Source organism: Manis javanica, chromosome 11 (assembly GCF_040802235.1).
Source record: "Manis javanica isolate MJ-LG chromosome 11, MJ_LKY, whole genome shotgun sequence".
Taxonomy (NCBI): Eukaryota; Metazoa; Chordata; class Mammalia; order Pholidota; family Manidae; genus Manis; species Manis javanica.
In genome coordinates, this window is record NC_133166.1 from 114043989 (window position 1) to 114071727 (window position 27739).

Consider the following 27739-nt stretch of genomic DNA (forward strand, 5'->3'; position numbering starts at 1 on the left):
CACGGGAGAGGATGGATGTTTGGGGGGAAGCTTACATCTGGGAATTCTGCACATGGAGGAGGTATTTAAAGTCACAATTGGCACAGGAGTGCAGGGAGGGGAGGGCAGGCCAGGGACAGAGGTCAGAGGGAGGGAGCCCAGCAGCAGAGAGAGGAGGCCCTGCGCGCAGGGCAGGGGCACATGGTGGGCAGGCAAAGTGGAGTAAGGGTGCCCAGGAGTCAAAGTGGGTGAAGGAGACTCACACGGGGGAGCAGCCCGGAGGGCGGAGCAATGGTGGGGAGGGGGCCAGGGCAGGCAGGCCACAGTGGGCGCAGACACAGGGATGTGCAGCCAGGGGCCAGCAGGTCGCCACGGGGGCTCTGCCTTGCAGCACAGGTCACATGTGGGGTCAGGTAGGTTTTTGCCAAGTGGGAACCGTGAAGTGAGAGGAGGTCCGGGGTGGTGACAGCCACCCTAGTAATTGCCATAGAGGGTGAGCTGGGGACACGAGGGCAAAGGTCAGCAGAAAGTGGTAAGGTTCACAGCTCAGAGGTCCTGGTTGCAAAGGAGTCCAGGGGGAGTGAACTTGGGTGGCAGTGATTAGTACCATGGGGGCCACTCCAGGGGGCTGGGGGCCAGGCGGCTGCACTGTGACAGGAGCAGCCATGAGCCAAGCCCTGGGGCTCCCCAGGTTCTCCCTGAACACCGTCCCGCCGGGGCCTCAGCAGGCCAGGAGCCCCACCTCTCCAGGACAGCAGGGACTACCCGGCTGCCCCCAAGGAAGGGCTCTGCGCAGCTGCACCTCGGATGCCACCTGGCTCTAGGCTTTGGGCCTCCTACAAAGCTGTCCCCCACCCCTTCCAAGGATCAGGTGACAAGGTGGCGTCTGTGCCCTGAAGTGCGGGTCCAGGCCACCATTTGAAGGAGAACTCCACCTGAGACCCAAGCCCTCCACCAAACCCTGCCCACAGGAGGCCCCAGGGGCAGGACCTCATCAGGGAGACCGGCAGGAACCTTGGGCCAGGCAAGGCAGGTGCTTCCCTGCCCTCCCCTCGGGGGCTGCGGCCAAAGGTTGGGGCCCCAGGCTGGTGGGACGCACCCCACAAGCTGCCAGCAAGGCAATGATTAATTCAGCCTTGAGGGGTTTCAGGGTTCAGAGCAGCCCAGGCTCTGAGAGGGAGGTGAGCGTAGGGTGGTAAGGGTCAGTGTGCAATAAGCTCAGGAAGGTTTTATGGGCCCTGCCTTCTGGCTGGGACGCGGGGCCCCATTCTAGAGCACCTGCCGCAGCCCTTCCTGACCGAACAAACAGAACACTGGTTTTGGATCTGTCCGGGGAGAACACCTGAGCTAATAATTAATCAGATTATGGATACACTGACTTTCTTTGTCTTATTTTTCTTAATTTTGGTAAAATAAACATAGCATAAAACTCACCACCTTAGCCACATCTCAGTGCACACTCGGCAGCATTAGGCACATTCACGCGGTCTGCAGCCACTCCCACCACCTCCAGGGCTCCCCATCTCCCCAGACTGGAGCCCTGTCCCCCCAAACACCCTCCCCTGCCCCTACCAAGCCTGGGCGCCCCCACCCACTCCCTGTGCCCATGGATCTGGTGGCTCCAGGCCCTCCTGGGAGGGGGTCACCCAGCATCTGTCCCTCTGGGTCTGGCCCATTTCACTGAGCACAGCGTCCTCAGGTCCCCCCGCGCTGCAGTGGGGCCAGCAGTCCCTCCTTTTAAGGCTGGATAATGTTTCTTTGTCTCATTTCAAAGGCCAGTGAAACCGGCCCCCTCTGGCTTCTCTGCCAAACCTCTTGGTAAATCAGGTGCCCAGTGGTGGAGCGTCTGACTGGCAGCCTGCTCTCTGGATCTCTGGGGGGAAGAAGGCATTTGCGGAGGGACGTGGACACAGGGGCAAGGGGGGCTGGATTTTGATGCAAGAGACATGGCACAAGCATGGCGGTCCCTGGAATACACTCACATGGAGGGGACTGGTGGGGTCGAAACCCTATCCTTTGGGAGAACAGACCTGTGGCAGCGTGTCTTTGGAATTCAGGCTGAGCACCCAGACTCCCTCAGCTGAGTGGGGCCCACAAGTGTGCAGCCAGAGGGCGAGCAGAAGGGACATGTGCAATCCGTGGTCTGGTCCGGCAGCGAGGGGCATGGCCTCATCGCTCCTGTCTCCCTCTTCCCACCTGCTGGTGGTGAGGGAGGGAGGGAGCGGCCCCAGACAGTGGGAGCTGGGTCCCCGGCCCCTCGGAGGTCCCCTGGGCCGGCTGCTGCTCAGGCTGCTGTTGGTCCATCAAAGCCCCTGACCGCAGCCAGGCCACCACAGCCTGTGGGACCCCGGCTTCCTGGTGCTGGGTGTGTTTGCCAAGCAACTGCTCAGAAGACTCCCTCATGAAGCCACAGACTGGATGAATGGTTTTAAAATCTCTTTAGTTAGAGATAATTTGCATACCATAAAATCCCCAGTTAATTCATACACTTGTACAGCCATCATCACCATCGGTTCTAGAACATTTCATCCAAAAGGAAGCCCCTGCCCTTTAGCAGTCTCCCCCATTCCCCACCCCCCGGACCCTGGCAGCCCCCCCTCTGCCTTCTGCCTAGGGGTTCACCTCTTCTGGACATTTCATATGAACAGAGTTGGACCGTGTTTGCCCTTCTGGGTCCACCCTCCTTCACTGAGCATCAACGTTTTCAAGGTTTGTCCACGTTGTGCCAGGTGCCAGGCTGGAAATGCACGATAGGTCACGCAGCACTGGCCCATTCATCCACCGACATTCAGGGTGCTTGCACTTCTCGACTATTATGAATAATGCCACTGTGCCCTGTCGACAGATCTCTCTGGAAAACTATAAGTTTGATCAAGGAGAGCTTTATTACAGAAAGACGGTTTGCAAACGGGGAGACTCAGCCTTTCTAAGTGTGCTCCGAGGGAGGGGAGCTGGGGAGGCTTGTTTTAAAGCTGAAAACCACAAGTCTCTGTGACACTGCCCCACCGGCTGGTCGGCGCATCCCCCCCAAGTCAGGCTCGCTGGGGAGCCCAGGGGTGCTGTCAAGGGCTCCCAGTTTCTTGGGTATTCGGGTTACTTCAGCAGGAAACGGAAGTGTGTCGACAGCGTGTGGTTTTTCTGAGAGCACAGAGAGCACGTGTGATGCCAGCAGCCAGCAGCTGCCCGACTCCTCTGTTTTGGGCTCAGCGCAGTGGGGTCTACTCTGCTTCCCGCGGACTTTGGGGCTCAGAATTTAGAGCCAGGTCACAGCGCATTTGTGTAGACAGTATGTTTTCAATTCCCTGTGTACCTACCTCAGGGGCAGTTCTGGGTCACGTGATAACACCACGTTCAACACTTTAAGGGGTGTCCACACTGTTTTCCACAAGGGCTGCACCAGTTCACATTCCCGCCAGCAACCCCCCAACACCTGTCATCTTCCAGCCTTTTCACTGCAGCCATCCTACTGGGCGTGAAGTGGTATCACATTATAGGGTTTTATGTTTGTTTGTTTAATAGACTTTTTTAGAGCAATTTTAGGTTTACAAAAGTTGCCCAGAAAGTACAGAGTTTTAACCCTCCTCTTTCCCCTACTATTAACTCCTTAATGTGGTGCATTTGCTACAACTGATGAGCCAATTTTGATACCTCCTTATTAATTACAGTCCATAGTTTTCATTTAGGTTCAATCTTGGCTTTGTACCTTCTGTGCATTTAGACAAATGTGTACAGTCATATTTCCAAGATTTAGTACCCACATGTTGGCCACCACTGACCCTTTTATTGTCTCCACAGTATTGCCTTTTCCAGAGCTGCACAGAGCTGGAATCACACAGCATGTGGCCCTTCCAGCTCGGCCTCTCTCACATGGCCCCATGCATGCGAGGGCCCTCCGTGTGTTTTTATGGTCTGAGAGCTCATTTCTTTCTATCACTGATCAATACTCCATTGTTCGGATGGTCCACAGTTTGTTTATTCATTCACCTACCAAAGCAGCTGCTTCCAAGTTTTAGCAATTATTAATGAAGCTATAAGCATCCATGCACTGTTTTGTGTGGATATAATTTATCAGTTTATCTGGGTAAATAACCAAGGGGTGAGATTGCTGAGTTGTTGGTGAGAGTATGTTTATTTTAAGAAACCGCCAAACCGTGTTCCCACCTGTGGTGAGGGGAGGCCCCTACCGCGCCTCCACCTCGCCAGCATTCAGGGGGTCAGTGTTCTGGATCGCGGCCATTCCAATATGCGTGTGGTGGTATCCCATTATTTTAATTTGTATTTCTCTGATGACATATGATGCTGAACACTTTTTCATATACTTATCGCCATCTGAGCATCATTTTTGGTGAAGTGTCCAGCTCTTTTGACCATTTTTTAAGTAGGTCCTTTGTTTTCCTATTGTTGAGTCTTGAAAGTTCTTGGTATATTTTGGATAGCAGTTCTTTATCAGGTGTGTCTTTTGTAAATTCTTTCTCCCTGTCTGTGGCTTGTCTTCTCACTGTCTTTAACAGTGCCTTTTGCAAAGCAAAAGTTTTTAGTTTAAATGAACCAAACGTATCGTTTTCTTTCATGGATCATGCTTTTGATGTATCTATTTGACCTTACCAAACCCAAGGTTACCTAGACTCTCTAATATAATATCTTCTAAAATTTTACTGTTTCACACTTAACATTTAGGTCTATGATGAATTTTGAGTTAACTTTCATGAAAGGTGCAAAGTATCTAGGTTTTATTTTCACAGAGATGTCCTGCTGTTCCATCACCTTTTGTTGAAAAGGCTACCCTTTCTGGTGAAATAGGCAAAAAGGATTAAGAGGTACAGACTTCCAGTCATAAAATAAATTAGACAAGAGTACTAAAATACAGCATAGGGAATACAGCCAGTAATACTGTCATGACAATGTGTGGTGACAGATGGGAACTAGACTTACTGTGGTGAGCATTGCATAATGTATGCAAAGGTTGCATCAAAATATTGTACACCTGAAACCAATATAATTTTGCATGTCTATTATGCTTCAATTAAAATAAAATAGAATAAAGGATACCTAAGCCTTTTAATCTAGCAAAAAATTGGAAAGATCCTTTCTCCATTATATTGCCTTGGCTCCTTGGCCAAAGATGAGTTGACTGTATTTGTGTGGGTCTGTTTCTGAGCTCTCTCTTCTGTTCCATTGATCTGCTTGTGTAGCCTGTTGCCAAAACCACACTGTCCTGATCACTGTAGCTTTACATGAGTCTTGAAGCCAGACAGTGTCGGCGCTCTGACTTCTCTTCTTTAGCACTATGTTGGCTATTCTGGGTCTTTTTCCTCTCCATATAAACTTAAGAATAAGTTTGTCAATAGCCACAAAATAACGCACTGGAATTTTGATCGGGATTGCTTTAAATGCTCAGATGGCGATAAGTATATGAAAAAGTGTTCAGCATCATATGTCATCAGAGAAATACAAAATAAAATTTGGGGAGAATTGACATCTTAATAATATTGAGTCTCCCTATCCATGAAAATAAAATATCTCTCCATTGATTTAGATATTTGATTTCTTTCATCAGAGCTTTGTAGTTTCCCTCATTTAGATCTTATGCATATTTTGCTAGATTAATGCCTAAATATTTCACTTACTAAATTTTGTGCTAATGCAAAAGGTTAAAGTGGGCTGCTCAGAACACAGAAGGAAGGACCCTGCTTTAGGCACTTGAGGTACTCAAGAACTAAGGGGAGGGGCCCCCCAAGAAGAGTGGGTGACATTGAAGACTACAAGGAGACCTTGTTGGAAGCTTCCATGAAGAAATGATCAGGTTCCCCGACTGAGGAAATTCACAATGCAGTCTAAATTATTTGTTAAAGATTTCAAAGCTATGCCTTTGAAAGGACCCTGCTCAGAAGCTAACCTCGTGGGTGACAAGATCCAGAATGGACTGGCACTGTGGCCATGCTGGCTCCCCACCTGACCCTGCTCTTATTTTCTCTTTTTTGTCTGCCTGCTCCCCTCTCTCCTCCCCGCTCTCCTTTGGCCTTCTCCTTACCCCCAGCCATGACCCTCTCCTCATCCCCATGCTTCCACATCTCACCACATGGCAAAGTTTCCTATATGTTGCCTCCCAAGTGTTATCAGACTTTTCCAAGGATTTTATCAGCAGCTGCTGAGAGTTTATGGGGCACAGAGTCCACTCAAGTAGGGTCTGTCTTAGGAGATAGGGATGACGTTGGCATTCCCAGATCACATCCTGCAGAATGTACCAGAATGCAGAGCAGGTGCCGCATGGATCCCCGGCCCCACACCACCCCAGCCCATTGTGTTCTGACCTTCATCCCTCAGTTCCTTTGACAAAAGGAAAAGAGCATTTTGAGGGAAGGTTCATGGTCAGCAGAGTGAAGTGCTGGGGAGACGTGAGCAGGACTCAGAACTGAGGCGGATTCAAATATTCAGAGGTTCTTGGTGACCCCAGAAAACATGGCTTCACAGCAGGGGGCCTAAAGAACAGGCATGATAGTGACAACTAGCGCCGGAAGTGGCCCAGGCACATGCACATGGCCGTGCCTGAGCCCTTGACACCAAGGTGCCACACCACGCGCTCTGCAGACGAAGACGTGGGGGCACAGAGAGGCTAGCGGCTCGTCCGGTGTCCCCAGCTACTGGCAAGTGGAGCCAGGACCTGAAGCCAGACAGTCTTGCTTAGGACTCTGTGCACTTGATGGTGGCACTTTCAGTTTAAAGCAACAAGAAAGGGGGACAGCACAGTTGTAGAGAACTTGCCTTCAGAAATGTATGCTGTGGAGAGACAAAGGTGTATTCAGGAGGGGCGCAGCAGGGGCCTACATGGGACATCTGTCTACTATCGGTGCTCGAGTGTGTGGGAACGGGACTCAGCGAGGGATTGGTCGGGCCAGACACTGGGGTGTCTGGGCATGAGGCTGAGACCCAGGGCCCTGCAAAGCCCACCACACTATGCACAGTCCAGATTCCACCCATGGTCAAGCTCTGAAACATCTGCATTTGCTGTCCTGACTGTCGACTTACTGGCAAAGCCCTCTACAGAATCCCAGCATGCAGAGGGGCTAAGCCAGGGGCCAGCAAGTCCACAGAGCTGAATCCCACAAGCACTCAGGGGAGTCGTTCCTTCCAGCAGCTGAGACCAGATTGTGCTAAAGACATGTCTCAGGACCCTGACCCGGTGGAGATCCTGTCCCCTCCCTGGCTTTGCTGGGTGCTGCCCACTCTGGGGCCTGGGAGCGGGTCCCCTCCCTGCGCTGGGCCTGGCCCAGGTGCAACCACTTCAGCACACCAGCCCGCTGCTCCTGCCTTTCAGGACTCTGCAGAGGCAGTGAGGTGTGTTCACAAAGTTCTTTAAGATCACACAGTGCCCCTCCCTCACCCACCTTGCCCACGCCCAGGAGGACAGTCAGAATAGACAGGCGGGGCCCTAGCAAGGACCCACAGAGGAGGGGAGCAACCCGGGAGGCCACCGTGGGACAGGGGTCTGTGAGCAACAGGCTGTGCCTTTGAAACCCTGAGCTGCACCCTCCTTGGGTTTGTCTTAGATAAGAGGGAAATAGATGATATAGATGATTAGATAGATAGATAGATAGATAATAGATAGATAGATAGATTGGATCAGGCACCTTCACGGAATAGAGGCCCCTGGACTTGGGGATTTCTCCCCAAGAGCGGATCTCAAGGCCCCTGGGGGAAGCAGGACTGAGCACAGGGATGACGGCCAGTGACAGAGGCCCAGGTGCGAGGGCGTCCGGGGCCGCAGTCCACATGGGCTCTCAGACTGTGCTCACCTCCTGCGGTGCCGTAACAAGCTACTGGCCATGACGCAGGCTTGTTCTCCTGCAGCTCTGCAGGTCAGGGGCCCGCAGACAGTGTCACCGGGCAGAGGCGCAGGCGTCAGCCAGGCGCCCTCCCCGCGGCCTCTCCCAGCACCTGCTCCTCCTGCTCCCTGGCCCTCGGCCCTTCCTCCCCGCAAAGCCAGCGGCCTGATTCTTGCTTAGGGGTCCCACTGCCTCTTCTATGCCAGCCTCCCTCTGCCCCCATCTGTGACATTGTGATGACACCTAGGGCCTACCTGGGCAATCTGGGACCTTCTCCCATCCCCAAATCCTGAATGTAATCACATCCAAGGCCCATTTTGGCTTATGAGGAAACATTCTCCAGTTCCAGGAATTAGGACCTGTTCAGTCCTGCTGCCCCCGGGGGTTTGAAAGCTGCCCTCAGGGAGAGATGGATCCCAGAGTCCTGCCTCAATTCCTCAAAGGTGCCCGTTCCTCTCTCTGTTTTTTTTATCTTGGGGACTATTATTTAGCCTACCACGCATACATCCACACAAATGCTGTATTAACATGTTCACACAGACAACACAGGCAGTCGCTGTCCTAAACCCCACATTCACGGCACATGCGGTCCCCTGTTGGCCGCACACGCTCCCCATTGGCCTGCTCAGGCTGGGAAGAGCCTGTGCCCCATATGCTCTGGCCCAGGGCGGCAGCCTGCCTATCCCTCGTGCTGCTCTGCAAGCCCCTCCTGCGTCCTCAGCACCCCGCACACCAGAAGGCCCTCCCTACTCCTGCCTTCAAAATTTGACCTGTCTGAGGCCCTACAGCTTAAGGTCTGATTCAGAGCCAGCTAATTCCTCCGCACAGCACCCCTGCTCTGCCGTGACCTGGTGACTGCCTGGCCTCGCTGCCACACCCGTGGGTTCTCAGAGATCATTATCCTAATAAAGGAGTAGAAGAAAATCAAAGGTCACCAGTCAAAGCTCTTAAAGGGCGATTGTGCGCATGTGCCACGCACGGTGCCTGAGATTGGGAGCCTGGTGACTGTCAGAGGACGTCCCAGTGGTGCCTGGGTCTGGGGTATGGATGGGGCTGCACAACCCCACTGAAACTTGGCTCCAGTCAGCCTGAGGAGGGTGCACCTTTCTGGTCCCTACTGCTGCCCTGAGGGCTAGACCCACTGGCCAGACTCCATGGAACCGCCGGAGGCCACCTGCTCCAGGTGAGTGCCAGCTCTCAGAGCAGTCGCTTGGGAATGAGCTGGCTTCAGCCCTCACCCTGCGGACGCCCTGGGGCTTCACACCGCCTATCCATCCTTCCCCCACTGCCTCCCAGAGTCAGGATTCTAGGGACTCCATCCCCACAGAGGGCATCCATGAGGCAGGTTCCCCACCAAGGGCTCAGAGTTAGCCCTGGGTGCAAGCCCCCAAGGCTGGGCCCCAGCCAAGGGTGCAGTGAGAATGGGCATCCTGGGAAATTCAAGAACACAGCCTGGGCCGGGTGGGTCCACCCCCTGCTGAGGCCGGCCCTGCTCCAGGCTCCCAGGAGAGAGAAGGGAGGAGAGGGGAGTGCCCAGGCCCTCTAGGCACCTCATCCTGGGCGTTGGACTTGGTCTGGCCAGGTGTGTGCCAAGTCAAGCAGGGAGGAACCCCCCAGTGCTTGGTCAGGGGTGCCCACTGTGGGCCCTGGGGTGAACCCAAGTCATCAGCTGCCGCGATGCAGTAGGAGGCTAGGCCTTGGAGCAAAGCGCCGGACCAGGGTCCTGGGCGGGGAAGAGTCCACTCCCGGTAGAGGGCTTCCAAGCCCTGGCCTGGAGCCACCTGAGGAGATGGGGGCACATGCGAACCTCTCAACGCTGTGGCCGCTCCAGCGCGGGGACCAGGGACTGTGGCGCGGATCTGGGGCGCACGTGCTGACCCTGTGCCACCCCCAGCCCACCCCTCAGCACGGAGGCCAGGGCAGCAGCCGCCCGTGGTCTGCTCCTGGACACGTTCGATCAACTGAGTGAGGCGCAGCTGAAGCGCTTCCGCCACAAGCTGCGGGATGCGAAGCAGGATGGACGCAGCATCCCGTGGGGTCGGCTGGAGGGCGCGGAGGTCACGGACCTTGCTGACTGTCTGACCAGCTTCTTCGGGCCGGAGACCGCCTTGGACGTGACGCGCAAGACCTTGAAGAGGGCTGACGTGCGCGACGTGGCTGCACAGCTCAAGGAGCAGCGGCTGCACAGTGAGGAAGGGTGGGGGTCGGGGTGCTGTGGGCAGGCCGCCATCCGGCTTCTGCGGAGACGTCCTGGTGTGCCCAGGCCGGGGCACGTTTCAGCCACCCATTCTCAGGCCCCAGTGCTCGGATCCTGGGCGGGCCTGAGGGTGGCCCGACCCCCGATTACGCCCCCTCGTCCTGCACATTCGGCAGGGACTCACCGCAGGTGTCTCTTGCAGGGTTTGGACCCACCCCCTCGGTGCTGCTCACAGGTAGATCTCTCGGCGGGAGCGTCCTCGACGCCACTGGGAGGTTTCCCGCAGCTGATGCCAGGGAAGAGTGGGTGTGGGAAGGCCGGTGGGGGTGGGGGCTGTGGTTCAGCAGGAGAAACTGAGGCCCGGGCCGGGCGGAAGGGGCAGAGGGCCCCCCACATGCCCGTCCCCGTCCCCTTCCCACCTCCCCCAGAGTACAAGAAGAAGTACCGAGAGCACGTGCTGCGGCGGCATGCCAAGGTGAAGGAGAGGAACGCCCGCTCGGTGAAGATCAATAAGCGCTTCACCAAGCTGCTCATCGCGCACGAGGAGGCCGCCCTGGAGGACCAGCCTGTGTGGCCCCTGGAGGAGCCGCCGCCAGAGCGCGCGCAGCGCTCGGACACCCACACCTTCAACCGCCTGTTCAGCCCCAGCGAGGATGGGAACTGGCCGCTTACGGTGGTGCTGCAGGGCCCGGCGGGCATCGGCAAGACCATGGCCGCCAAGAAAATCCTGTACGACTGGGCGGCGGGCAAGCTGTACCACAGCCAGGTGGACTTCGCCTTCTTCATGTCTTGCAGCGAGCTGGTGGAGGGACGCGACACGCGCAGCCTGGCAGACCTGATCCTCGACCAGTGCCCGAGCCGCAGCGCGCCGGTGCGGCTCATGCTGGCGCAGCCAGAGCGGCTGCTCTTCATCCTGGACGGCGCGGACGAGCTGCCCAGTGAGGAGGGGCACTGCACCGACCCATTCCAGGCCACCAGCGGCGCGCAGGTGCTGGGCAGCTTGCTGAGCAAGGAGCTGCTGCCCGGTGCCCGCCTGCTGGTGACCACGCGCGCCACCCCCAGGACGCTGCGAGGCCAAGAGAGCTCCCCGCAGTGCGCCGAGGTGCGCGGCTTCTCCGACAAGGACAAGAAGAAGTATTTCTACAAGTTCTTCCAAGACGACTGGAGGGCGGAGCGTGCCTACCGCTTCGTGAAGGAGAACGAGACGCTGTTCGAGCTGTGCTTCGTGCCCTTCGTGTGCTGGATCGTGTGCACCGTTCTGCACCGGCAGCTCAAGCTCGGCCAGGACCTGTCGCGCACCTCAAAGACCACCACGTCCGTGTACCTGTCTTTCGTCGCCATCGTCCTGAGAAAAAAGTTCACCGACGACGCAGCCCGTGCGCAGGGCGAGCTGCTCAGGCTGTGCCTCCTGGCCCGCGAGGGCGTCCTCAGGCGCAAGGCGCAGTTCACCGACAAGGACCTGGATCGACTGGAACTTCACGGCTCCGAAGTCCAGAGGCTGTTTCTGAGCAAGAAGGAGCTGCCGGGCCTGCAGAAGACTGACGTCACCTACCAGTTCATGGACCATAGCTTCCAGGAATTCTTCACCGCGATGTCCTATCTGCTGGAGGACCGGGGGGCTCCCGGGACTCCAGCCGGGGGCGTGGGGGAGCTGCTTTCGGGAAAAGCCGAGGTGCGCCGCCACCTCACGCTCACCACGCGCTTCCTCTTCGGGCTGCTGGGCACACAGAACGACATCGAGGTCCCTTTCAGCTTCAGGGCGTCCGAGCGCGTGAAACAGGACGCCCTGAGGTGGGTGCAAGGCCAGGGCCTCCCGAGGCCGGCGCCAGAGGGAGCGGGGAAAGCCGACGCCCTGGAGGGCGCGGAGGAGGCCGAGGAGCAGGAGGAGGCGGGCGAGGAGGAGGCCGAGGAGCAGAGCGACGCCCTGGAGCTGCTCTACTGCCTGTACGAGACGCAGGAGGACGCGCTCGTGACCCAGGCCCTGCGCACCCTCCCGGAGCTGGCGCTGGAGGGGGTGCGCTTCCACCGCATGGACCTGGCGGTCCTGAGCTACTGCGTGCGGTGCTGCCCCGCGGGGCAAGCCCTGCGGCTGGGTCGCTGCGCACTGGCCCCAGCGCAGAAGAAAAAGAAGAGAAGCCTGATGAAGCGGCTGCAGGGCGGCCTGGGCGGCAGCTCGTGAGTCCCCAGGGCAGGGCGGCCTCTCCCGCAGGCCCTCCGCAGGGCGGTGCACCTAAGTGTCCGTCTGGGCATGGGAGTGTCCCCGACCACCATATGCCATGATGTCTGCCCGTGCCTGTCTCCCCCAGCAGGCTCTCCGCACCTACAGGGCAAGGCTTGTCCCACTGTTCCTTGCACACAGCTCCTACCCAGCACCTGACCCAGGTGCTCAGCCTCTGCTGAGTATGAATGTGGGGATGTTGACAGGGGCCTGGGACGCCCATGGCAGGGGCAAGGACAGACCCACATCAGGAATGTGGGTGACATGCCCCCACTGGACTCCCATAGATGGCTTCAGCAGGGAGGGGAGCAGTTTCACTGAGTTTGGGGTGAAGGAGGTTATGGGGTCCTGGCTTAGCTTGGGGGTGAGGGCAGAGGATCACAGGAAGGCGTATTTTGTAGGAGGGAGGGCCTGGGAGGGGGCCCCTGGGTCTCACCTTCCTCTCTTTCCTAGCAGCTCTCGATCCGCTTCAAGAAACCCCCAGGCCTCTGCGCTGCGTCCACTCTGTGAGGCCATGACCAGCCAGCAGTGCGGTCTCAAGAGCCTGACGTGAGTGGCCACACCCCAGCCCCTCCCCTGCAGGGGACACAGACAAAATAACCCATCTGGGCCAGCCGGGCAGACAGGCTGAGCGCCCACACAGGGCAGAGGAGGGAAGGAGGGCTGGGCAGGGCTTTGCGGCCAGCTGAGGGGCTGGGTAGGAAGCGCCCGGTCTGCGTGGAGAGCAGGGTGCAGCTAAGCATAATGGGGAAGGTAAAGTAGACCAGAAAGGATTTTTCTCTCAAAGGAAGACTGCTAGGTGCCACTAGAAACTTCTGGTCAGTCGCTCTGGATTCTTAGAAGCAACAGAGAAAGGAATTCAGGGTGCAGCTCTGGGCAAGTCCGTCTGTCTGAGCTTCCATCTCCACCCTATGAAGTGGAGGCAGTAGACTCTGCCTCTGAGGCCGGTGTGAGGATTGAGGTGGGTGCAGGACTCAGCCGAGACGGCTCTCCAGTTCCTGCTGGCTGTTGCCAAGTGGGCAGACAGCAAGAAAGACACCAGGAGTTGGTGCTGATGGAGTTGGTGAAAAGGGAAGGCCCCGTGTTGGTGGTGAGCCGCATGGTAACAGGTTACATGGTGGGCGGCACTTCCAGCAACCTGGAAATAAACCCAGGGCACCAAAGGTGATCGGCACACCTGGCGCATCGACTCTACCGCCAAACCCAGTGCTCCTCACGGCACGATTTATATTGGCGAAAACAGTAGAAGAAACACAGCCGCCCCTTTCCTGGGGACTGGCTAGCTAAATAAACTCTGGCCCGCCTTAGCCGGATGGACAATTACATGAAATGAAACATAAGAGTAAGGTCTGTGTCAGCTCACTGAAAAGCCAGCAGAGAATAGTGAGTGCCCTAGGGAGAGTGGAGCGTGGTCCAGCATGTCACCATGGGCCTGGTGACAAAGGAGGGGGGGCCCTGTGGAGCCAGCACCTCTCCTGACTGACCCTCAGCCCCCCAGGAAGCAAGCAGCTTGCACAGTTGGGCTACAACAAGGTGGCCAAGGGGCCTGCACACAGACCCACGTGCTTTTGACCACAGGCTGTACCACTGCAAACTCTCCGACTCCATGTGCCAAGACCTCTCTGGGGCCCTGAAGAAGGCCCCTGCCCTGACTGACCTGGGCCTCCTCCACAACACTGTCAGTGAGGCAGGCCTATGCAAGCTGAGTGAGGGCCTGGCCTGGCCCCAGTGCCGGGTGCAAACGCTCAGGTGAGGCCTGGCCCGGGAGGGACTGAGGGAGGGACAGGGTCGCCACTGCAGCTCCTGAGTCAGCTTTCCACCCAGGCTGCAGCAGCCGAACCTGCAGGACGCGCTCCTGGTCGGCCTGCTTCGGCAGAGCCCTGCCCTGACCACCCTGGATCTCAGTGGCTGCCAGCTGCCGGGACCCACCGTGACCTGCCTGTGTGTGGCCCTGAAGCACCCAGAATGCCGCCTGCAGAACCTCAGGTGGTGGAGGGGAGAGGGTGCTGGGGACACAGCCTCTCAACCCAGGGTTGGGGTGGGTGCCTGAGAACTTCCCCTGGACATGGAAGAGAAATCCTCCCAGGGCCCTCCGGAGTGGCCACCCACACCCAGCCCCTGGACACCGGCTCTCCAAAGCCCTTGGCCTCACCACTGTGCCAAACCAAACATCCATCTGCTTCCTGGTGCTGTGGCCAGTCTGGGCCAATGATTCTGATACCCCATCACTCCCCAGGGGCTCTGGCTCCCAGTCCCTGTCCCCTCCCCAGCCTCTGACAGCACCCTTGCTGGCCAGCTAACATCACTGTGTGCCTTTGGCATGGCCCAGGCCAACAGCCTGTCACTGCCCCCCCACTGCTCCCCTGTCACTGACCCCCAGCCCTGGCCTACCCTCAAACAACCCCCCTGTCGTGTCCTGTGCCCCGGGCCTCAGGCTGACCTCCGTGGAGCTGAATGAGCAGTCACTGCTGGAGCTGCGGGCTGTGAGGACAGCAAAGCCGGGTCTGGTCATCACACACCCAGCACTGGACAGCCAGCCCTAGACTCCCAAGGGATTCAGCAGTGCCTGCTGAGGCCCTGGAGCCCAGAGCCTGGAGCCTGGAGCAGGGAGGACTCGCGTCGGCCCTACAGAACAGACCTCCTCATTCCAAGGCTGGAAAGGTGTTGCTCTCAGCTCTGGGCAACTCTTTGGAGCCTGAGGGGCTTTGGACAGGCAGGTGGGAGACATGAGCACACAGCCACTTACCCGCCCTGGACAGGCCCTAAGACATGCTCCTCCCCCCACACACTGGAGACAGGTTATGTGTCTGTCCTCCATAGCCAAGGACCCCTTTACCCCCAGTCCCCACTGCTACTTCCTCTCCTGGGACCCTTCAGCCCCAGAACAACAGTGCTGCTGAGAGCTCCCCAGTGACTGCACACCTACCATGCGCTGGCCTTTTCCTGACTTTCCCAGCACAAAGGAATCCCTTTGCTGGTGCCGTCCCCATCTGGAGTATAGTCCCCCCCTCAGCCCCACAACTCTGCTCCTGGCCACAGGGGATCGAGCAAGGGCTAACAGTTGACCAAAGGTATGCAGGGTCACTATCCATCCCTAGAATGGTGGCATTAGGAGTGAAGGCATCTCTGAGGCTGTGTGGTCTGAGCCCAGAGGTGTCCACTCACTGTCTTGATCTTCAGGAATGGAGACCAGGGGAGGTAGAGATGGAGTAGTGGCCCCTGGCTCAGGGTGGGCACTGTGACACCACAGGTGGTGGGCAACCCTTCATGCACTGATAATCCCCCCTCCTTTGGATTCATTTCTGCAGGTTTCTGTTGCATGTGGTCAGGTGTGCTATCAGGTGCCCACAGTCTTTCCTGTATGGGGCGTGTTCTAGTCCTAATTTCATGGATGAGTCTCAGGAGACAGACTGATTGCAGGAAGCTCTGAGATGAGGCTTGGCCTTGATGGGCAGGTTCAGCAGCAGACAGCCCCCCAAGCCTCAAGTCTCTTCTGCCAGCTCCTGAGACCCCAGTCCAGGTGGGACAGAACCCTGGGTGTCAGCCTCTCCAGGCCTCAAGGGAAATTCCCTTCCTTAATCCACTTTCAAAATCCAGTCATTCATTCTGAAAAAAAGACAAAAATCTCTTCCTCCCAGAGGCAGCAATCTAGGAGAAGCAATCATAGATCGGCTGATAAATGCTGTGGAGGAACTAAGGGAGGCAGAGCCGCAGGAGGGAATGGGCCAGGGTCTCCTGCGGCAAGGAGGGCACCGGGGGGGAAATCTGACTGGGACAGGCATGTGGAAATGAAAGAAAATGACGGATTAAGCCCTGAGGGTATCTTGAAGTGGAGTGTTCCAGTGCGAAGGCCAAGAAGGGTATGTCTTAGCTCAGGTGGTTATAACAAAATACAATAAAGTGGATGGCTTGTCAACAACAGAAACTTATTTCTCAGAGTTCTAGAGGCTGGGAAGTCCAAGATCTAGGTGCTGGGAGATTTGGGGTCTGCTGAGGGCCTCTTTCAGGCTGTAGACACTGTCTTCTTGCTGTGTGCTCACATGATAGAGTGAGGTAGCTCTCTGGTCCCCTAGTATAAGGGCGCTAATCCCATTCTTTTCTGTTGTTGTTTTCATTTTTGTTTTTTTGAAGCAATGTCTAGACCACATAGAAGAGACCAAGGAGTCACTCCAACTCATTTTACAACGGCCCAAGGCTATTTTATCCCTGATAACTGCTCATACCATTGAAAGACAACAGCAGCCAATGAATGGGAAGGACTGATCCCATTCTCGAAAGCTCTTAACCTAATTACGCCCCAGAGGCCCACCTCCAAAACCATCACATTGGGGTTAGATTTCAGCGGGTGGATTTTGAAGGGGACAAGACCATCCAATCCATAACGGGGAGCATCCCTGAAATGTGCAGAAGCAGCAAGGAAGCCAGGGTGGGTGGCGGCAGGGGCTGGGGACACTACTTGGCTTGTCCTCCTGGTGAGGTGGCCAGCGCTGCGGGCCTCTGAGCACCATCTGACCTAACTACTCGCAGGACGGCTGTGGCCCTCTGTTAACGAGGTGGGGACAGGACGTGAGAGCTGGCATGCCCTGGGAGGTGGGACCAACAGGACAGATGGATGTAGGGTGGGGACAGAGGGGGCCTGAGCTCCGGACAGGCCATCGACTGTACTGGGAGAGACTGCTGCAGAGAGTGGGTTCCGCGCCGTTTGAGCGTCTCTGGCTGGGCTGAGTGGTCAGAGCAGACATTTGGGTCCCTGCAGCTTAAGGGAGACAAGGAGACAGGCCCAGGGCCCAGCGGAGCGTCCAGGTGGGCAGGGGGGAGATGTAGACCGTAAGGTGGCACAGGGAGAAGCGAAGGGCATGTCTCCAGGAGGACCCCCAGACCACCTCTCTAAAGGGGTACACGGATGGCACGGCGACAAGGAGAGAGCCCGTACAGCAGAGGGGCAACCCGCGTCAAAGCCCCGCCTCTCAGATCCACCGTGGGGGTGTCAGTGAGGTCAGAGGTCACACTGTGGTCCTCAAGCAGGTGCCCGCGGATCCCATCCGCGCACCAGCTGCACCTGGTCCCCAAACGAACCCCAAGGAGACAAAGGAAAGGACGTGAGGGCACAGCCCGATTCAGCCCCGTCTCGGGCCTGCGTCGTGTCTGGCCGAGCTGTCCCGCCCAGGGGGCGGAGTCCCAGCTGCCCCCACCATCGTCCCGCCTCAGAGGTGGGTTCCCAACTGCCCCGTCCTTCCGCCCTCCTCGCACTGCCCTGGGGGTGGGGTCTCGCCCCGGAGATGGGGATCCCAGTTGCACCCCGCAGCGTCCCTCCCCGTAGGTGGGGTCCCAGCTGCCCCGTCCCTCCCGCCAGCCCCGCGCGGCCCTGGGGGTGGGGTCTCGCCCCGGGGACGGGGATCCCGCCCCGTAGGTGGGGACCCAGCTGACCCTCATCGCCCCGCCCCGGGGGTGGGGTCCCAGCTGCCCCGCCCGCCCGCTCAGCGGCCTGACGGGCGGTGACCGCGGAGCCTTCCGCCGACTCCGCTGCCGCGGGCTGCTGCGCCTTCCCGGCCCGGACTAGCACCGGTGAGCCCCTGGCAGCTGGCCTCCGCAACCCCCAAGCCCCCAGCCCAGCCGTCGGGAGCGCGGTTGTCCTCTCGGCGGAGGCCTCCTCACTTGCCCTAACACGACGGCGTTCGTGGGGGTGCGGCCTGGAGAGGCCTGGTGAAGGCTGACGGGAGTCTGTGTTCCCAGGTCGAGGGCGTTCTCCAGGGAGGCTCAAAAGTGGGGGCACTGGGGCATCCGGGCTGCCCAGGTGAGGCCACACCCCTCCCCACCATTTGTAGGGGGCATCAGCCAAGTTCCAAGGGGAGCTTTAGGGGTTTACAGGCACAAGAGGAAGACCCATCCAATTGTGGGGGGCCCCCGACCCTCCCTCTTACAGGCCACTCTGCTGACCAGGCCTTTCCATGGAGGACACAGGCGAGGACCCCACCATATTCACTGCCCATTCTCTGCCCAGTGACCCCCGCTTCTTGGCCACTGTGACCAACACATACCTGGGCACACGTGTGTATCATGACACACTGCATGTGAGTGGTGTGTACAATGGGGCTAGAGGGGACACGCACCGGGCCGTTCTGCCCAGTCCCCTCAATGTCCAGCTGGAGGCCCCTACAGGGACAGGAGAGCAGCTGACCAAGACCTTTGTCCTGGACACTAACACAGGTATCCGCTGCTGGTTCCCCCCACCCCCATAAGCCAGTGTCCCAGGGGAGTGGGAGCAGAGAGCAGTCCCATCCCAACCCACCCAACTCACAAAGAAAAGAGGCATCTGGCCAGGCAGGCCTCCTGAACTGTGGGACCCTGGGTTCCCCTATGCGGCTGAAGCTTTCCAGGGTAGAAAGGCCAGCAGCTTTGTAAGTGTCTGCAGTGGCCCTAAGTGGGGCGGGCCAGTGCCGTCTTCCCCTCCGCCCCTCCCCAGGCTCCTTTCTGCACACTGTGGAGGGCCCCAGCTTCCGGGCCTCCCAGTGCATCTATGCCCACCGCACGCTGCCACACGTCCTGGCCTTCAGTGTGTCCATCACCCGCCTGGCTGCGGGGAGCTGGCCTATCACGGTGCTGCTGCGGTCGGACTTCTCCCCACACAGCCCAGACCTGGAACTGCATCTAGGTCCTGACTTCCAGGGAGCCCGGTGAGCTGGGGACCAGGGACCTGCCGGGGGGCTTGAGGAGGGACCCCGTCCCTGAGACATGGCCGTGCTCTTGCAGGTACCTGTATGGCCACACACTCACCCCTGAGCAGCCTGGGGGGCTGCAGCAGGAAGTGCATATGCTGTGGACACCTGTGCCCCTGGCTCTGACCCTGGGGGAAGGAGAGGAGGACAGGACCTGGGAGTTCCTGACCGTGGTGGGTGGCAGCCAGGCTGAGGTCCACGTCTGCCTGGCGGAGGCCCTGCAGCTGCAGGCCAGGGGCGCTCTCTACACTGCCCATACCCAGGCCTGGGCCCAGCTCTGGGCAGCCTGTGGCCTCGATGTGGAGGGGCCCATGCCCCTGCGCCAGGCTCTGCGTGGCGCCCTCTACTACCTGCTCAGTGCTTTGCCCCAGCCTGGGGCCCCAGGAGACCTCTGCCAGGGCCTCAGCCCTGGGGGCCTCTCCAACGGGAGCCGTGAGGAATGTTACTGGGGCCACGTCTTCTGGGACCAGGTGTGCACCATTTACCCCCCACAGGGCAAGCAGCACACAGGTGTGGAGGGTCCTGTGGCTGAGGGTGAAGGCAGAGCCACTGCCTCTGCCCTACCTGGGATGGTGGCTGTGATTGGCGAAGTACAGGGGTCATGGCAGAAGGGAAGGCTTCCTGGAGGAGGAGGTAGTGGCTCAGACAAAGGATGTGTAGGAGTTTGATGGAAAAGAGTGATTCAGGCAAGGAGGCCAGAAGTTCAAAGTCCCAGAGATCAGAGGGTATGTGGCATCTGACCAGGGTGGAGGGGCCCTCATCGAGGCAAGCAGAACAGCTGTAGGGGGGCTGCAGGAGCCGTGGGGACTAACGAGGGGAGAGATGTGGACAGAGGTGTGTTCCCGAATGAGCCTTGTGGCTGCTGACGGAAGCATGGGTGGAGGAGGGGGCGGAGCTGGGCCTTGGTATGTCCTGGATGTGAGAAGGGCCCAGCATCACCTGACTTGAGAAGCCACCACCTGGGCACCTTACAGGTGAGGCTCAGGGAGGCTGTGTCCTCCACTCTAGGCCAGGCAGCTGGTGGTGCCCACCCTGGCTGCCCCTGGGTGGACCCAGATGCCCACTGGGAAGGTAAAGCACTGGGCTGGGGACCAGACCTGAGGAGCTTCTGGGCTGGAGGTGGGGACATGGAGTGGGCAAGGAGGGTCTAGAACAGACCCAGGTGGGCAGCATGGAGCATGCTGGCTCTGAGGCACCGCCTGGGCAGGATGGGGGCAGGTCAGGGAGAGAGAAGGGTGTGGGAGCTCAGAATAAGGGACCCTTGGCTGTGCTCATAGGATCTCTGGATGTTCCCAAATATCCTGATGTTCCACCCAGAGGCCGCCAGGACTCTCCTGGAATACCGCATCCGGACGCTGAGTGGGGCCCTGGACAATGCCCGGAAACTTGGCTACCAGGTGAGGGGGTCCTGGGCACCCAGCCTACAGGGCCCCTAAAGGCCTGATGTCCCCACACCTCTCCAAGGCCTGCACCCCTCATCCTTTCGGGCCTCTCTCTGCATGGGCCTGGACCTCCTGGATTCTTATAATGGGCTCAGCAGCATTTCCCAGCTGCACCGTGTAGGTTAGAGCGACAACCGGGCTGGGTCTCAGCTAGGGTCTCCCCACTGCCCTGCCCCAGGGTCAGCACACAGTGGAAACCAGGCAGAAGCCACGTGGCCCATGGTGGAGACACGTAGTGGGCACTCAGAGCCCTCAGGCTCCTGTGAGGACACCGGAACAGTCGGCGCCCCTATCTCTGCCCCCCACAACTGACAGCTGAGAGAGTCAGGAAATGGGTGGGCTACCCCTGGTCCCCTGAGAACAGAGTCAAATCTGCTCATCCCCCTGACTCCTCAGGGCGCCAAGTTCGCGTGGGAGAGTGCAGGCTCTGGCCTGGAAGTGTGCCCTGAGGCTATTTATGGTACCCAGGAGATCCACGTCAATGGGGCCGTGGTGCTGGCCTTCCAGCTGTACTACCACGCCACCCAGGTGGGTCAGCACATGCCTGCCAAGTGTGAGCGCCACCCCGTGTGCCCATACTCCCCTCCCCACCACGACTTCATTCTCAGGCCAGGCCTGTGGAGCAGCTCAGAGCCTGGCCCGCATTTCTGGGCAATCGGAAGGGTAGGCGTTGGCAAGAAACACTGACCAGTGGGGATGGGGATCACGGGGTGCCACGTCCCACTCTCCCCCCCCCAGGACTTACAGCTCTTCAGAGAAGCTGGTGGCTGGGACGTGGTCAGAGCCGTAGCTGAGTTTTGGTGCAGCCGTGTGGAGTGGAGCCCTGGGGAGGAGAGGTACCACCTGAGGGGTAAGGACATGAGGGCCACTGCCAGGGCATGTGGGGGACGGTGGGGGACGGGGGGACAGAGAGCGGACGGTCACATGTGGGGCACATGGATGGGTTCAAGTCCCTGAGGCTGTCTTGCACTTGCGTGTTAAGGAGTCATGCCCCCCGATGAATACCACTCAGGCGTCAACAACTCTGTGTACACCAACATCCTGGTCCAGAACAGGTCAGACCCTAGCCCCCCGCCCCACCCCACAGTGGGGGGTCCAGCCAGAGCACCAGCACCAGCCCCTCCACTCCACCCCTAGCCTGCACTTTGCTGCCGTCCTGGCCTGCGACTTGGGTCAGCCTGTCCCCAACCAGTGGCTGGTGGTGGCTGATAAGATCAAGGTGCCCTTTGACCCAAAGCGGCACTTCCACCCAGAGTTCGATGGGTACCAACCTGGTAAGTGGACTCAAAGCCCCTTAGGGGCCCCTCCCTGTCCGCAGGACTTTGTGTCTGCCCTGGATGTCCCCTTAACACCTCCCTCAGTAGCTCCTGCCCCCCAGGAGAGGAGGTGAAGCAGGCAGACGTCGTGCTCCTGGGATACCCCGTCCCGTTCCCCCTCAGTCCTCACGTTCGCAGGAACAACCTGGAGATTTATGAGGCTGCGACGTCCCCCCAGGGTCCTGCCATGACCTGGGTAAGGAGACTGTGGGGTGGTGGTCCTCACGGCCGCCTGGCCCTGTCCCACTGGCCACAGTCTTCCCTCCCAGCGCAGTGGGCCTCACCCCAGTTGTCCTTTGACCTCTGACTCCTGACTCCAGAGCATGTTTGCAGTGGGCTGGATGGAGCTGAAGGACCCCCAGCGGGCGTGGGGCCTCCTGGAGAGGAGCTTTGCCAACATCACCGAGCCCTTCAAGGTCAGTCTGTCTGTGGCCTCCACCTACACGCTGACCACACCTGCCTCCTACCAGGGCCCCAGTTGGTGGGTGTGGAAGCTCAGCCTCAGGGGGTCACAGCCCTGACCTTGGTCCCCTTTGGGAGCAGGGACATAGCCTCAGGAGGGCGTGTCCTCAGGGTCCAGGCCCTGACTGCGCTGCCCCCTGCAGGTGTGGACGGAGAACGCTGATGGTTCAGGTGCTGTGAACTTCCTGACAGGCATGGGGGGCTTCCTGCAGGCAGCACTCTTTGGGTTCACGGGGTTCAGGTGAGTGTAGTGGCCAGCAGAGGGTGGTCACCTGTCTCCACCCACCCTCCTCACAGAACTTCCCCCTCCCACTAGGATCACCCATAGTGGCCTGACCTTCGACCCCATGTGTCCGGCGGGGGTCTCTGGAGTGTGTGTCTCTGGCATCTTCTACCAGGGGAACAAGTTTGACTTCTGCTTTTCTCAGGGCTCTGTGGCAGTTGAGGTCACAGCCCAGGCAGGGCCCTGGGCCCCCCTGCTGGAGGCTGAGCTGTGGCCATCACAGGCTAGGCTCCCCCTTCCCCCTGGTAGGCAGCCACCCCAGACCCACCCACGGGTCCAGGGCATGTCACATGTGGGGCCGGGTGGATGGGTTCAGGTCCCTGAGGCCGTCTTGCACTTGCGTGTGCAGGAGTCATGCCAGAGAGCCAGGGTATGTGCCCTCACCCACAGGGTGCCCACTCGCCCTACAGGACACAAGGTCTACTTCCCCTACTCAGCTGGCCGGATACAGAGGTCACTCCCGTAGCAGAACCAGCAAGTTCTCCTCCAAGAGAATTTGAGAGAAGACATGGGAGAATCTTTTGAAGACATTGACACCAGCACCAGAGCCCACAGGACCCCCTCTGGGACTCACTGGGCCCTGCAGCCCCACCGTGTCTTCACCCGGGCACTGTCCTGGGCACTGCCCTTGAACAACAGGGCCCTTTGGCCTTAGGGCCCTCGGGTGCTCCCCTTTGACCACTCTTTCTACGGTCGCCACCACCTATCGTTGACCCCCTCCGGGCCTACCATCCTCTGCAGCCCAGCTCAGGCCCTACGTAAAGTCCAATTTTTAGCCAGTTCAAGACTGTGTGCCTCAAGCCCTCCCCAGCCTAAACACCCCAGATGGTGTTGTTCCCCAGGTGGCTTCCCCAGGTGGCTTCCCCGCAGCCTCCCACACCAGCCACCTCCCTGCCGGCCTCTCTGGGCCCACACCTGCACCTGCACCCCGAAGACGCTGTGGGCAGGCCCGGGCCTCTGGGTGGAGGGCGGGGCCTGTCCCCTGTGGGGTCACGCGGGGCTCTCCTTGCAGCTCCACCCCAAAGGGACATCACACAGTTGATATGGGGCCGTGGTGGGACTCAGCATTCTCAGCCCTTGGCCGCTCTGGCCTCTGGACCACTTGAGTCAGGTTGCAAGCCTTCATCGCGTGCCTTTCCGCAGCGAGGAAGTGAAGGGAATGGGGTGCCGAGCGCTGACCAGCCCGAAGGACCAGGGCCAAGTGTGCATGGGCACAAGGCCGTGGCCCTGGGCCCATCTGTCCCGGGCAGGCTGCCGTGGCTGGAGGCTCTGCCCGACCTCTCCTGGGCCCTCATCCCCTCAGTTGGCACGTCACCCTCGGGTTTCCTAAGAATGAGGTGTGACACTTCTGCCACCCAATCTTGGTGAGTCCAGAGGAATTGCACGTCAGTGCCAGCAAAGCCTCGTCTCTGTGAGAGGCTGGTGTGCCCCTCCTGGAAGTGAGGGTTTCTTAATGGATGAGTTCCCCTGCCACTTGGGTAAGTGCAGTGACGCTCCAGGAGAGCATGTGGGTGCATCCCAATGGCACCTCCCCTCCTTCACTCTGGCAAACCGCTCTCCTCTGTTCTGCTTGTTGAGCTAGTCCAAGTTCAAGAAGCAGACACCAAGCCGCAGAGGTGCGGCGGACAAAGCCACGTGAGGGAGAGAGCCAGATGCGGGGCGCCTGCGCCAGGGCCTGTCTCTGTGTTTCTGTGGGAGAGCATGTGGGGACACAGCAGGGCAAGTAGCAGACGGGCATGCCATCGGTGCTGACTGCCCGAGGACATGCGGCCTGGGGCAGTGGGGCCAGAATTCAGTGGGGCACAGGCTCTCTATCAACTGCTGGCCGTGCAGCAAAGGCCAACAGACTCATCTTTGCAGCCCATTAGCCAGATGTCGGCATAGGGATTGGCGGGTAGAAGGTGGTCCTGTGCCCACAAGCCCAATGCAGCCTGAGACCTGCTGCTTGCACCCCACGTGTGTGCAGCCTTCAGCTCGGAGTGGAGGTGCTGTGGCAGGGGGATACATAGTGGAGTGGCTGCTCTGGGTCCCATGGCAGCCAATTACCTACACTAGGCCAGGGCCCCTAGCCTGCCTAGGAGACGGCATGGGGCAGCGTGGGCTGCTGGTGAACCCCGTCTACACCCGGCTTGACTGCCTGCTCTGTCCTCAGCACCTGGGCACAGGCCAGACAATCTCTGCTCCCCTCACCAAATGTGGGGACCAGCGGACCCTGCCATGCTTGGAGATCTGTCTTCAGCCACACACAGGCTCACCCCTGCTCCTAGCCCCTCTTCGAGCCATACCTGGGACCAGAGTCGGCCTCCGTCTCTCCCCTGGCCCAAGTACTGACTTTGCCCTTGGTCGTCATGGGACCAGGGCCCAGCACAGGCCGGCTTTTCATCCCTATCCCAGGCCCCAGCCAGCACACACCAACCTCCAGGGCTGTCTTGGAGCAGCACACACTCCAGCTTGGGGCTGGGCACTGCTGGCATGTGGCCAGGACACCCTCTATGCTTGCTGTGGAGACAGCTAGGCCTGCTGTTGCTGCCACAGGAGGGAGGGTATTCTGGGGGTTCCAAGAACAGCAGCTAGACAGAGACACCTCCACCCAGCCCAGGGAAAGGGGGCTCCCTTGGGAGGGAAGGGGCCCTGGGTGGAGTGCTCAAAACTGTGAGCCACCCTGCGGTTAAGGCCCCTGCAATTAGCCTGCCCTTTCATTGTCCTGGCCACAGTGAGGCCCAAGGGGCCTCACCCCTAGCCACACAGGGTGTGTGTGTATTTAGCAGTCCCCCTCCCCATCCCGTCTCTGCCAGGCTCTTCTCTGGTTGGGAGAGGCACACGAGGGAGGTGAAATAATACAAGGACACGCAGCTAGCAGCAAAGATGCTCAGAAAATGTCCTCATCCCCCAATTTTTTCCCTCTGCACAACCCTGTGTGCAGAGACAGGCCCTGGCGCAGGCGCCCCGCATCTGGCTCTCTCCCTCACGTGGCTTTGTCCGCCGCAGCTCTGCAGCTTGGTGTCTGCTTCTTGAACTTGGACTAGCTCAACAAGCAGAACAGAGGAGAGCAGTTTGCCAGAGTGAAGGAGGGGAGGTGCCATTGGGATGCACCCACATGCTCTCCTGGAGCGTCACTGCACTTCCCCAAGTGGCAGGTGTGGTGTGTGGGTGTGTGATCCTGTGCATGTGTGTGGTTTATGTGCCTGATAACAGCATGACCAGCCTCACTGACCCAGGAGGGGAGAACTGGAATTTCTCAGAATTAAGGGACACAGGGGTCACAAGGATGTCAGAGTGACCTCAAGAAGGTCAGCACATGCCCAGTCCATCGAGGAACATAAAGACAAGAATGAGAGAGGTCCCTAGCCAGGGGCTCCCACTTACCTTGTGTGTGCACACAGACTCAGGGATGGGCAGATGTGGACTTGGGAAGACACCACCCACGTTCTGGGAGACAGGCCACTAATCCACAGCACCCGGCAGGGCAGCAGAGTCCAAAGCCTGGGTTCCCAAACTTCATTCTAAAATACTGAGGCACCTCCACCCCAGAAACCACAAGCCACCCAGTGCCTGAGCAAAGAGGGCAACCCCACAGATGGAACGGGATGTCGCCTGTCGACGCTGGGGTCAGTCCAAGAGGATCCGACTGCGGGGGTCCCTAGGGTAGCTCCCTTCCCAACGCCAGCCAGGAACAAGCTCCAGGAGGCATTTTCTAGAACTCCGTGCTTTTAATTGTGAAACAGGGATGGCTGATGGGAGGGAGGGTCTGAGCTGGGGGCAGTAAGGTAAGGGTCAGGGTCTAAATGGGGGCTCTTCAGGGTCAGTGTTAGGTTCCCAGGCTGGGGCTGGGGGAAGGGCACCAGGCCCTGCAACAGAGTGGGGACCCCAGGGGGTCAGGCTGGAGCCCTTGGGGCAGCACCATGGTGGTGGGTGTCCTGGGGTCAGGGGCCCTGGGTCAGGATGGGGACAGAGTCCAGCTGTCAGTCGTAGTCTGAGTCATCAAACTTGGTGCTGAAGAAGGCGGCAGAGTCCTTGGCCAGCCGAGACAGGTGCAGGGCACCGGTCACCACCAGCGCCAGGAGCAGCAGGGGTGGCACCAATGCCCACATGGTGGCCAAGATGTTGTAGCACTTGGCTTTGGAGCCGAAGCGCCGGGCTGCCTCCAAATCTCCGGCCACCTTCTGGTCTCGGGCCTGGGGACCAGCAGGCCAGGTCTGTGCATGGGTTTGCCGCCTGAGGGCCTTGCCTCCCCCACCAGGCAGCCGATGGAGGACCCATACTGGACCCAAAATCTGGATGGAGGGGTCCCCTGAGGGGACATTGCCCTGGGCTCAACCCACCCCCCTCATACCCCCAACTGGACTCACAGCTTGGCCCTCTGGGGACCCCTGCGTCCTGCTCCAGCTACGGGCCCAGTGGACATCAGGCTGGCAGCAGCCTCCAAGGACCCCCACCCCCACCCCAGGAGCTGAAGGGAGCCCCCAGCGTGTGAAAAGCCCCTGTTTGATGGGAGTGACGTCCTTGGCTAACATCCCCCCCACCCCCGATGACTTCTCTGCTCTTTTGGGTGGGCTAGGACTAGGCCCCCCTTGGCTGTGACAGCACCCCGCCTCTGCGGTGGGGCCCCGGTGAGGTGAGGCGCTCGGCCATCGCCATGCTGTCGGGCAGCCCCTCACAAGCAGCGCCCGTGGGGTCCTGCTGCACCCAGCTTGACAAGCAGGCCGGGAAACAGCCCTCCCGCCCGGCAGCCCCGCGGATCCGGCCCCCCACCGGCGCGCCCACCTTGATGGAGTAGGCCAGCGCCAGAAAGCCGAGGCAGCACAGGTTCAGGTAGAGGGTGCTGAACACCGACCAGATCAAGTGGTCCCGAGGCGGGGGGCCCGGCGCCCCCGGCGGGAGGGCCGAGGGGGCCACGCCCTCGGGCTTGCGCGGCGCGGGCGCCCGGGGGTCCTCGCGGGGGTACGCGGTGTCCATGGGTTCCAGCGCCGTCTCCTCCTCGCTCGGGCGGACGGGAGGGTGGGCGCCCGGCCGCTTATACCCGGCCGCCCAGCGCGGCCCGCCAAATATAACTACAAATTACAGGCTGCGGCCGCGCCCGCCCCGCCCTCGCGCCCCGGGGGGCTGCAGGCCGCCCCCCAGGGCCCCGCCCCCGCGGCCGCAGGGGCTGGCGGTGCCGCCGCGCTCCGTCCAGGCCCCCTCCTCAGGACCACAGCCCCAGGGGGCGCCAGAACCCGGCACCTGCTGTCACCAGGGCCTGGCCTTGGGAAGGCGTGCTCAGCAGGCGAAGAGGGCCACCAGGGAGAAAAGAGCGGGAAGCAGGA

The 27739-nt window shown here is 59.5% G+C and overlaps 3 protein-coding genes and 1 non-coding gene across 12 annotated transcripts; 2 read left to right on the forward strand and 2 right to left on the reverse strand.

Annotated features, from left to right (window-relative positions):
- Positions 1–8264: 8264 nt before the first annotated feature.
- NLRP6 (NLR family pyrin domain containing 6) lies at positions 8265–16287 on the forward strand. The gene is made up of 8 exons (XM_037002456.2): positions 8265–8985; positions 9697–9989; positions 10202–10234; positions 10428–12174; positions 12671–12766; positions 13796–13966; positions 14042–14203; positions 14652–16287. The coding sequence occupies exons 1-8, from the start codon at positions 8957–8959 to the stop codon at positions 14758–14760; spliced, it is 2640 nt and encodes an 879-aa protein (XP_036858351.2). The 5' UTR covers positions 8265–8956; the 3' UTR covers positions 14761–16287.
- Positions 16288–16348: 61 nt separating this feature from the next.
- On the reverse strand, positions 16349–16474 carry LOC118969127 (small nucleolar RNA SNORA20). Its single transcript, XR_005057016.1, has one exon. It is a non-coding gene; the product is annotated as a small nucleolar RNA SNORA20 (small nucleolar RNA).
- A 1153-nt stretch (positions 16475–17627) lies between these two features.
- Positions 17628–23216, forward strand: PGGHG (protein-glucosylgalactosylhydroxylysine glucosidase). 9 transcript variants are annotated; one of them, XM_073217448.1, is made up of 15 exons: positions 17628–17782; positions 17951–18011; positions 18141–18424; positions 18681–18891; positions 18968–19403; positions 20211–20330; positions 20772–20903; positions 21114–21225; positions 21358–21430; positions 21513–21649; positions 21754–21887; positions 22012–22107; positions 22297–22394; positions 22470–22681; positions 22786–23216. In XM_073217448.1, the coding sequence occupies exons 3-15, from the start codon at positions 18166–18168 to the stop codon at positions 22959–22961; spliced, it is 2196 nt and encodes a 731-aa protein (XP_073073549.1). In that variant the 5' UTR covers positions 17628–17782; positions 17951–18011; positions 18141–18165; the 3' UTR covers positions 22962–23216. The 9 variants fall into 9 exon arrangements, with proteins under 9 accessions (XP_073073549.1, XP_073073550.1, XP_073073554.1 ...); XM_073217449.1 differs by having other exon boundaries at positions 18158–18424; XM_073217451.1 differs by having other exon boundaries at positions 17629–17782; positions 22847–23216.
- Positions 23217–26398: 3182 nt separating this feature from the next.
- Positions 26399–27392, reverse strand: IFITM5 (interferon induced transmembrane protein 5). The gene is made up of 2 exons (XM_037002473.2): positions 27201–27392; positions 26399–26611 (listed from the first exon to the last, which is right to left on the reverse strand). The coding sequence occupies exons 1-2, from the start codon at positions 27390–27392 to the stop codon at positions 26399–26401; spliced, it is 405 nt and encodes a 134-aa protein (XP_036858368.1).
- Between the last annotated feature and the right edge of the window lie 347 nt (positions 27393–27739).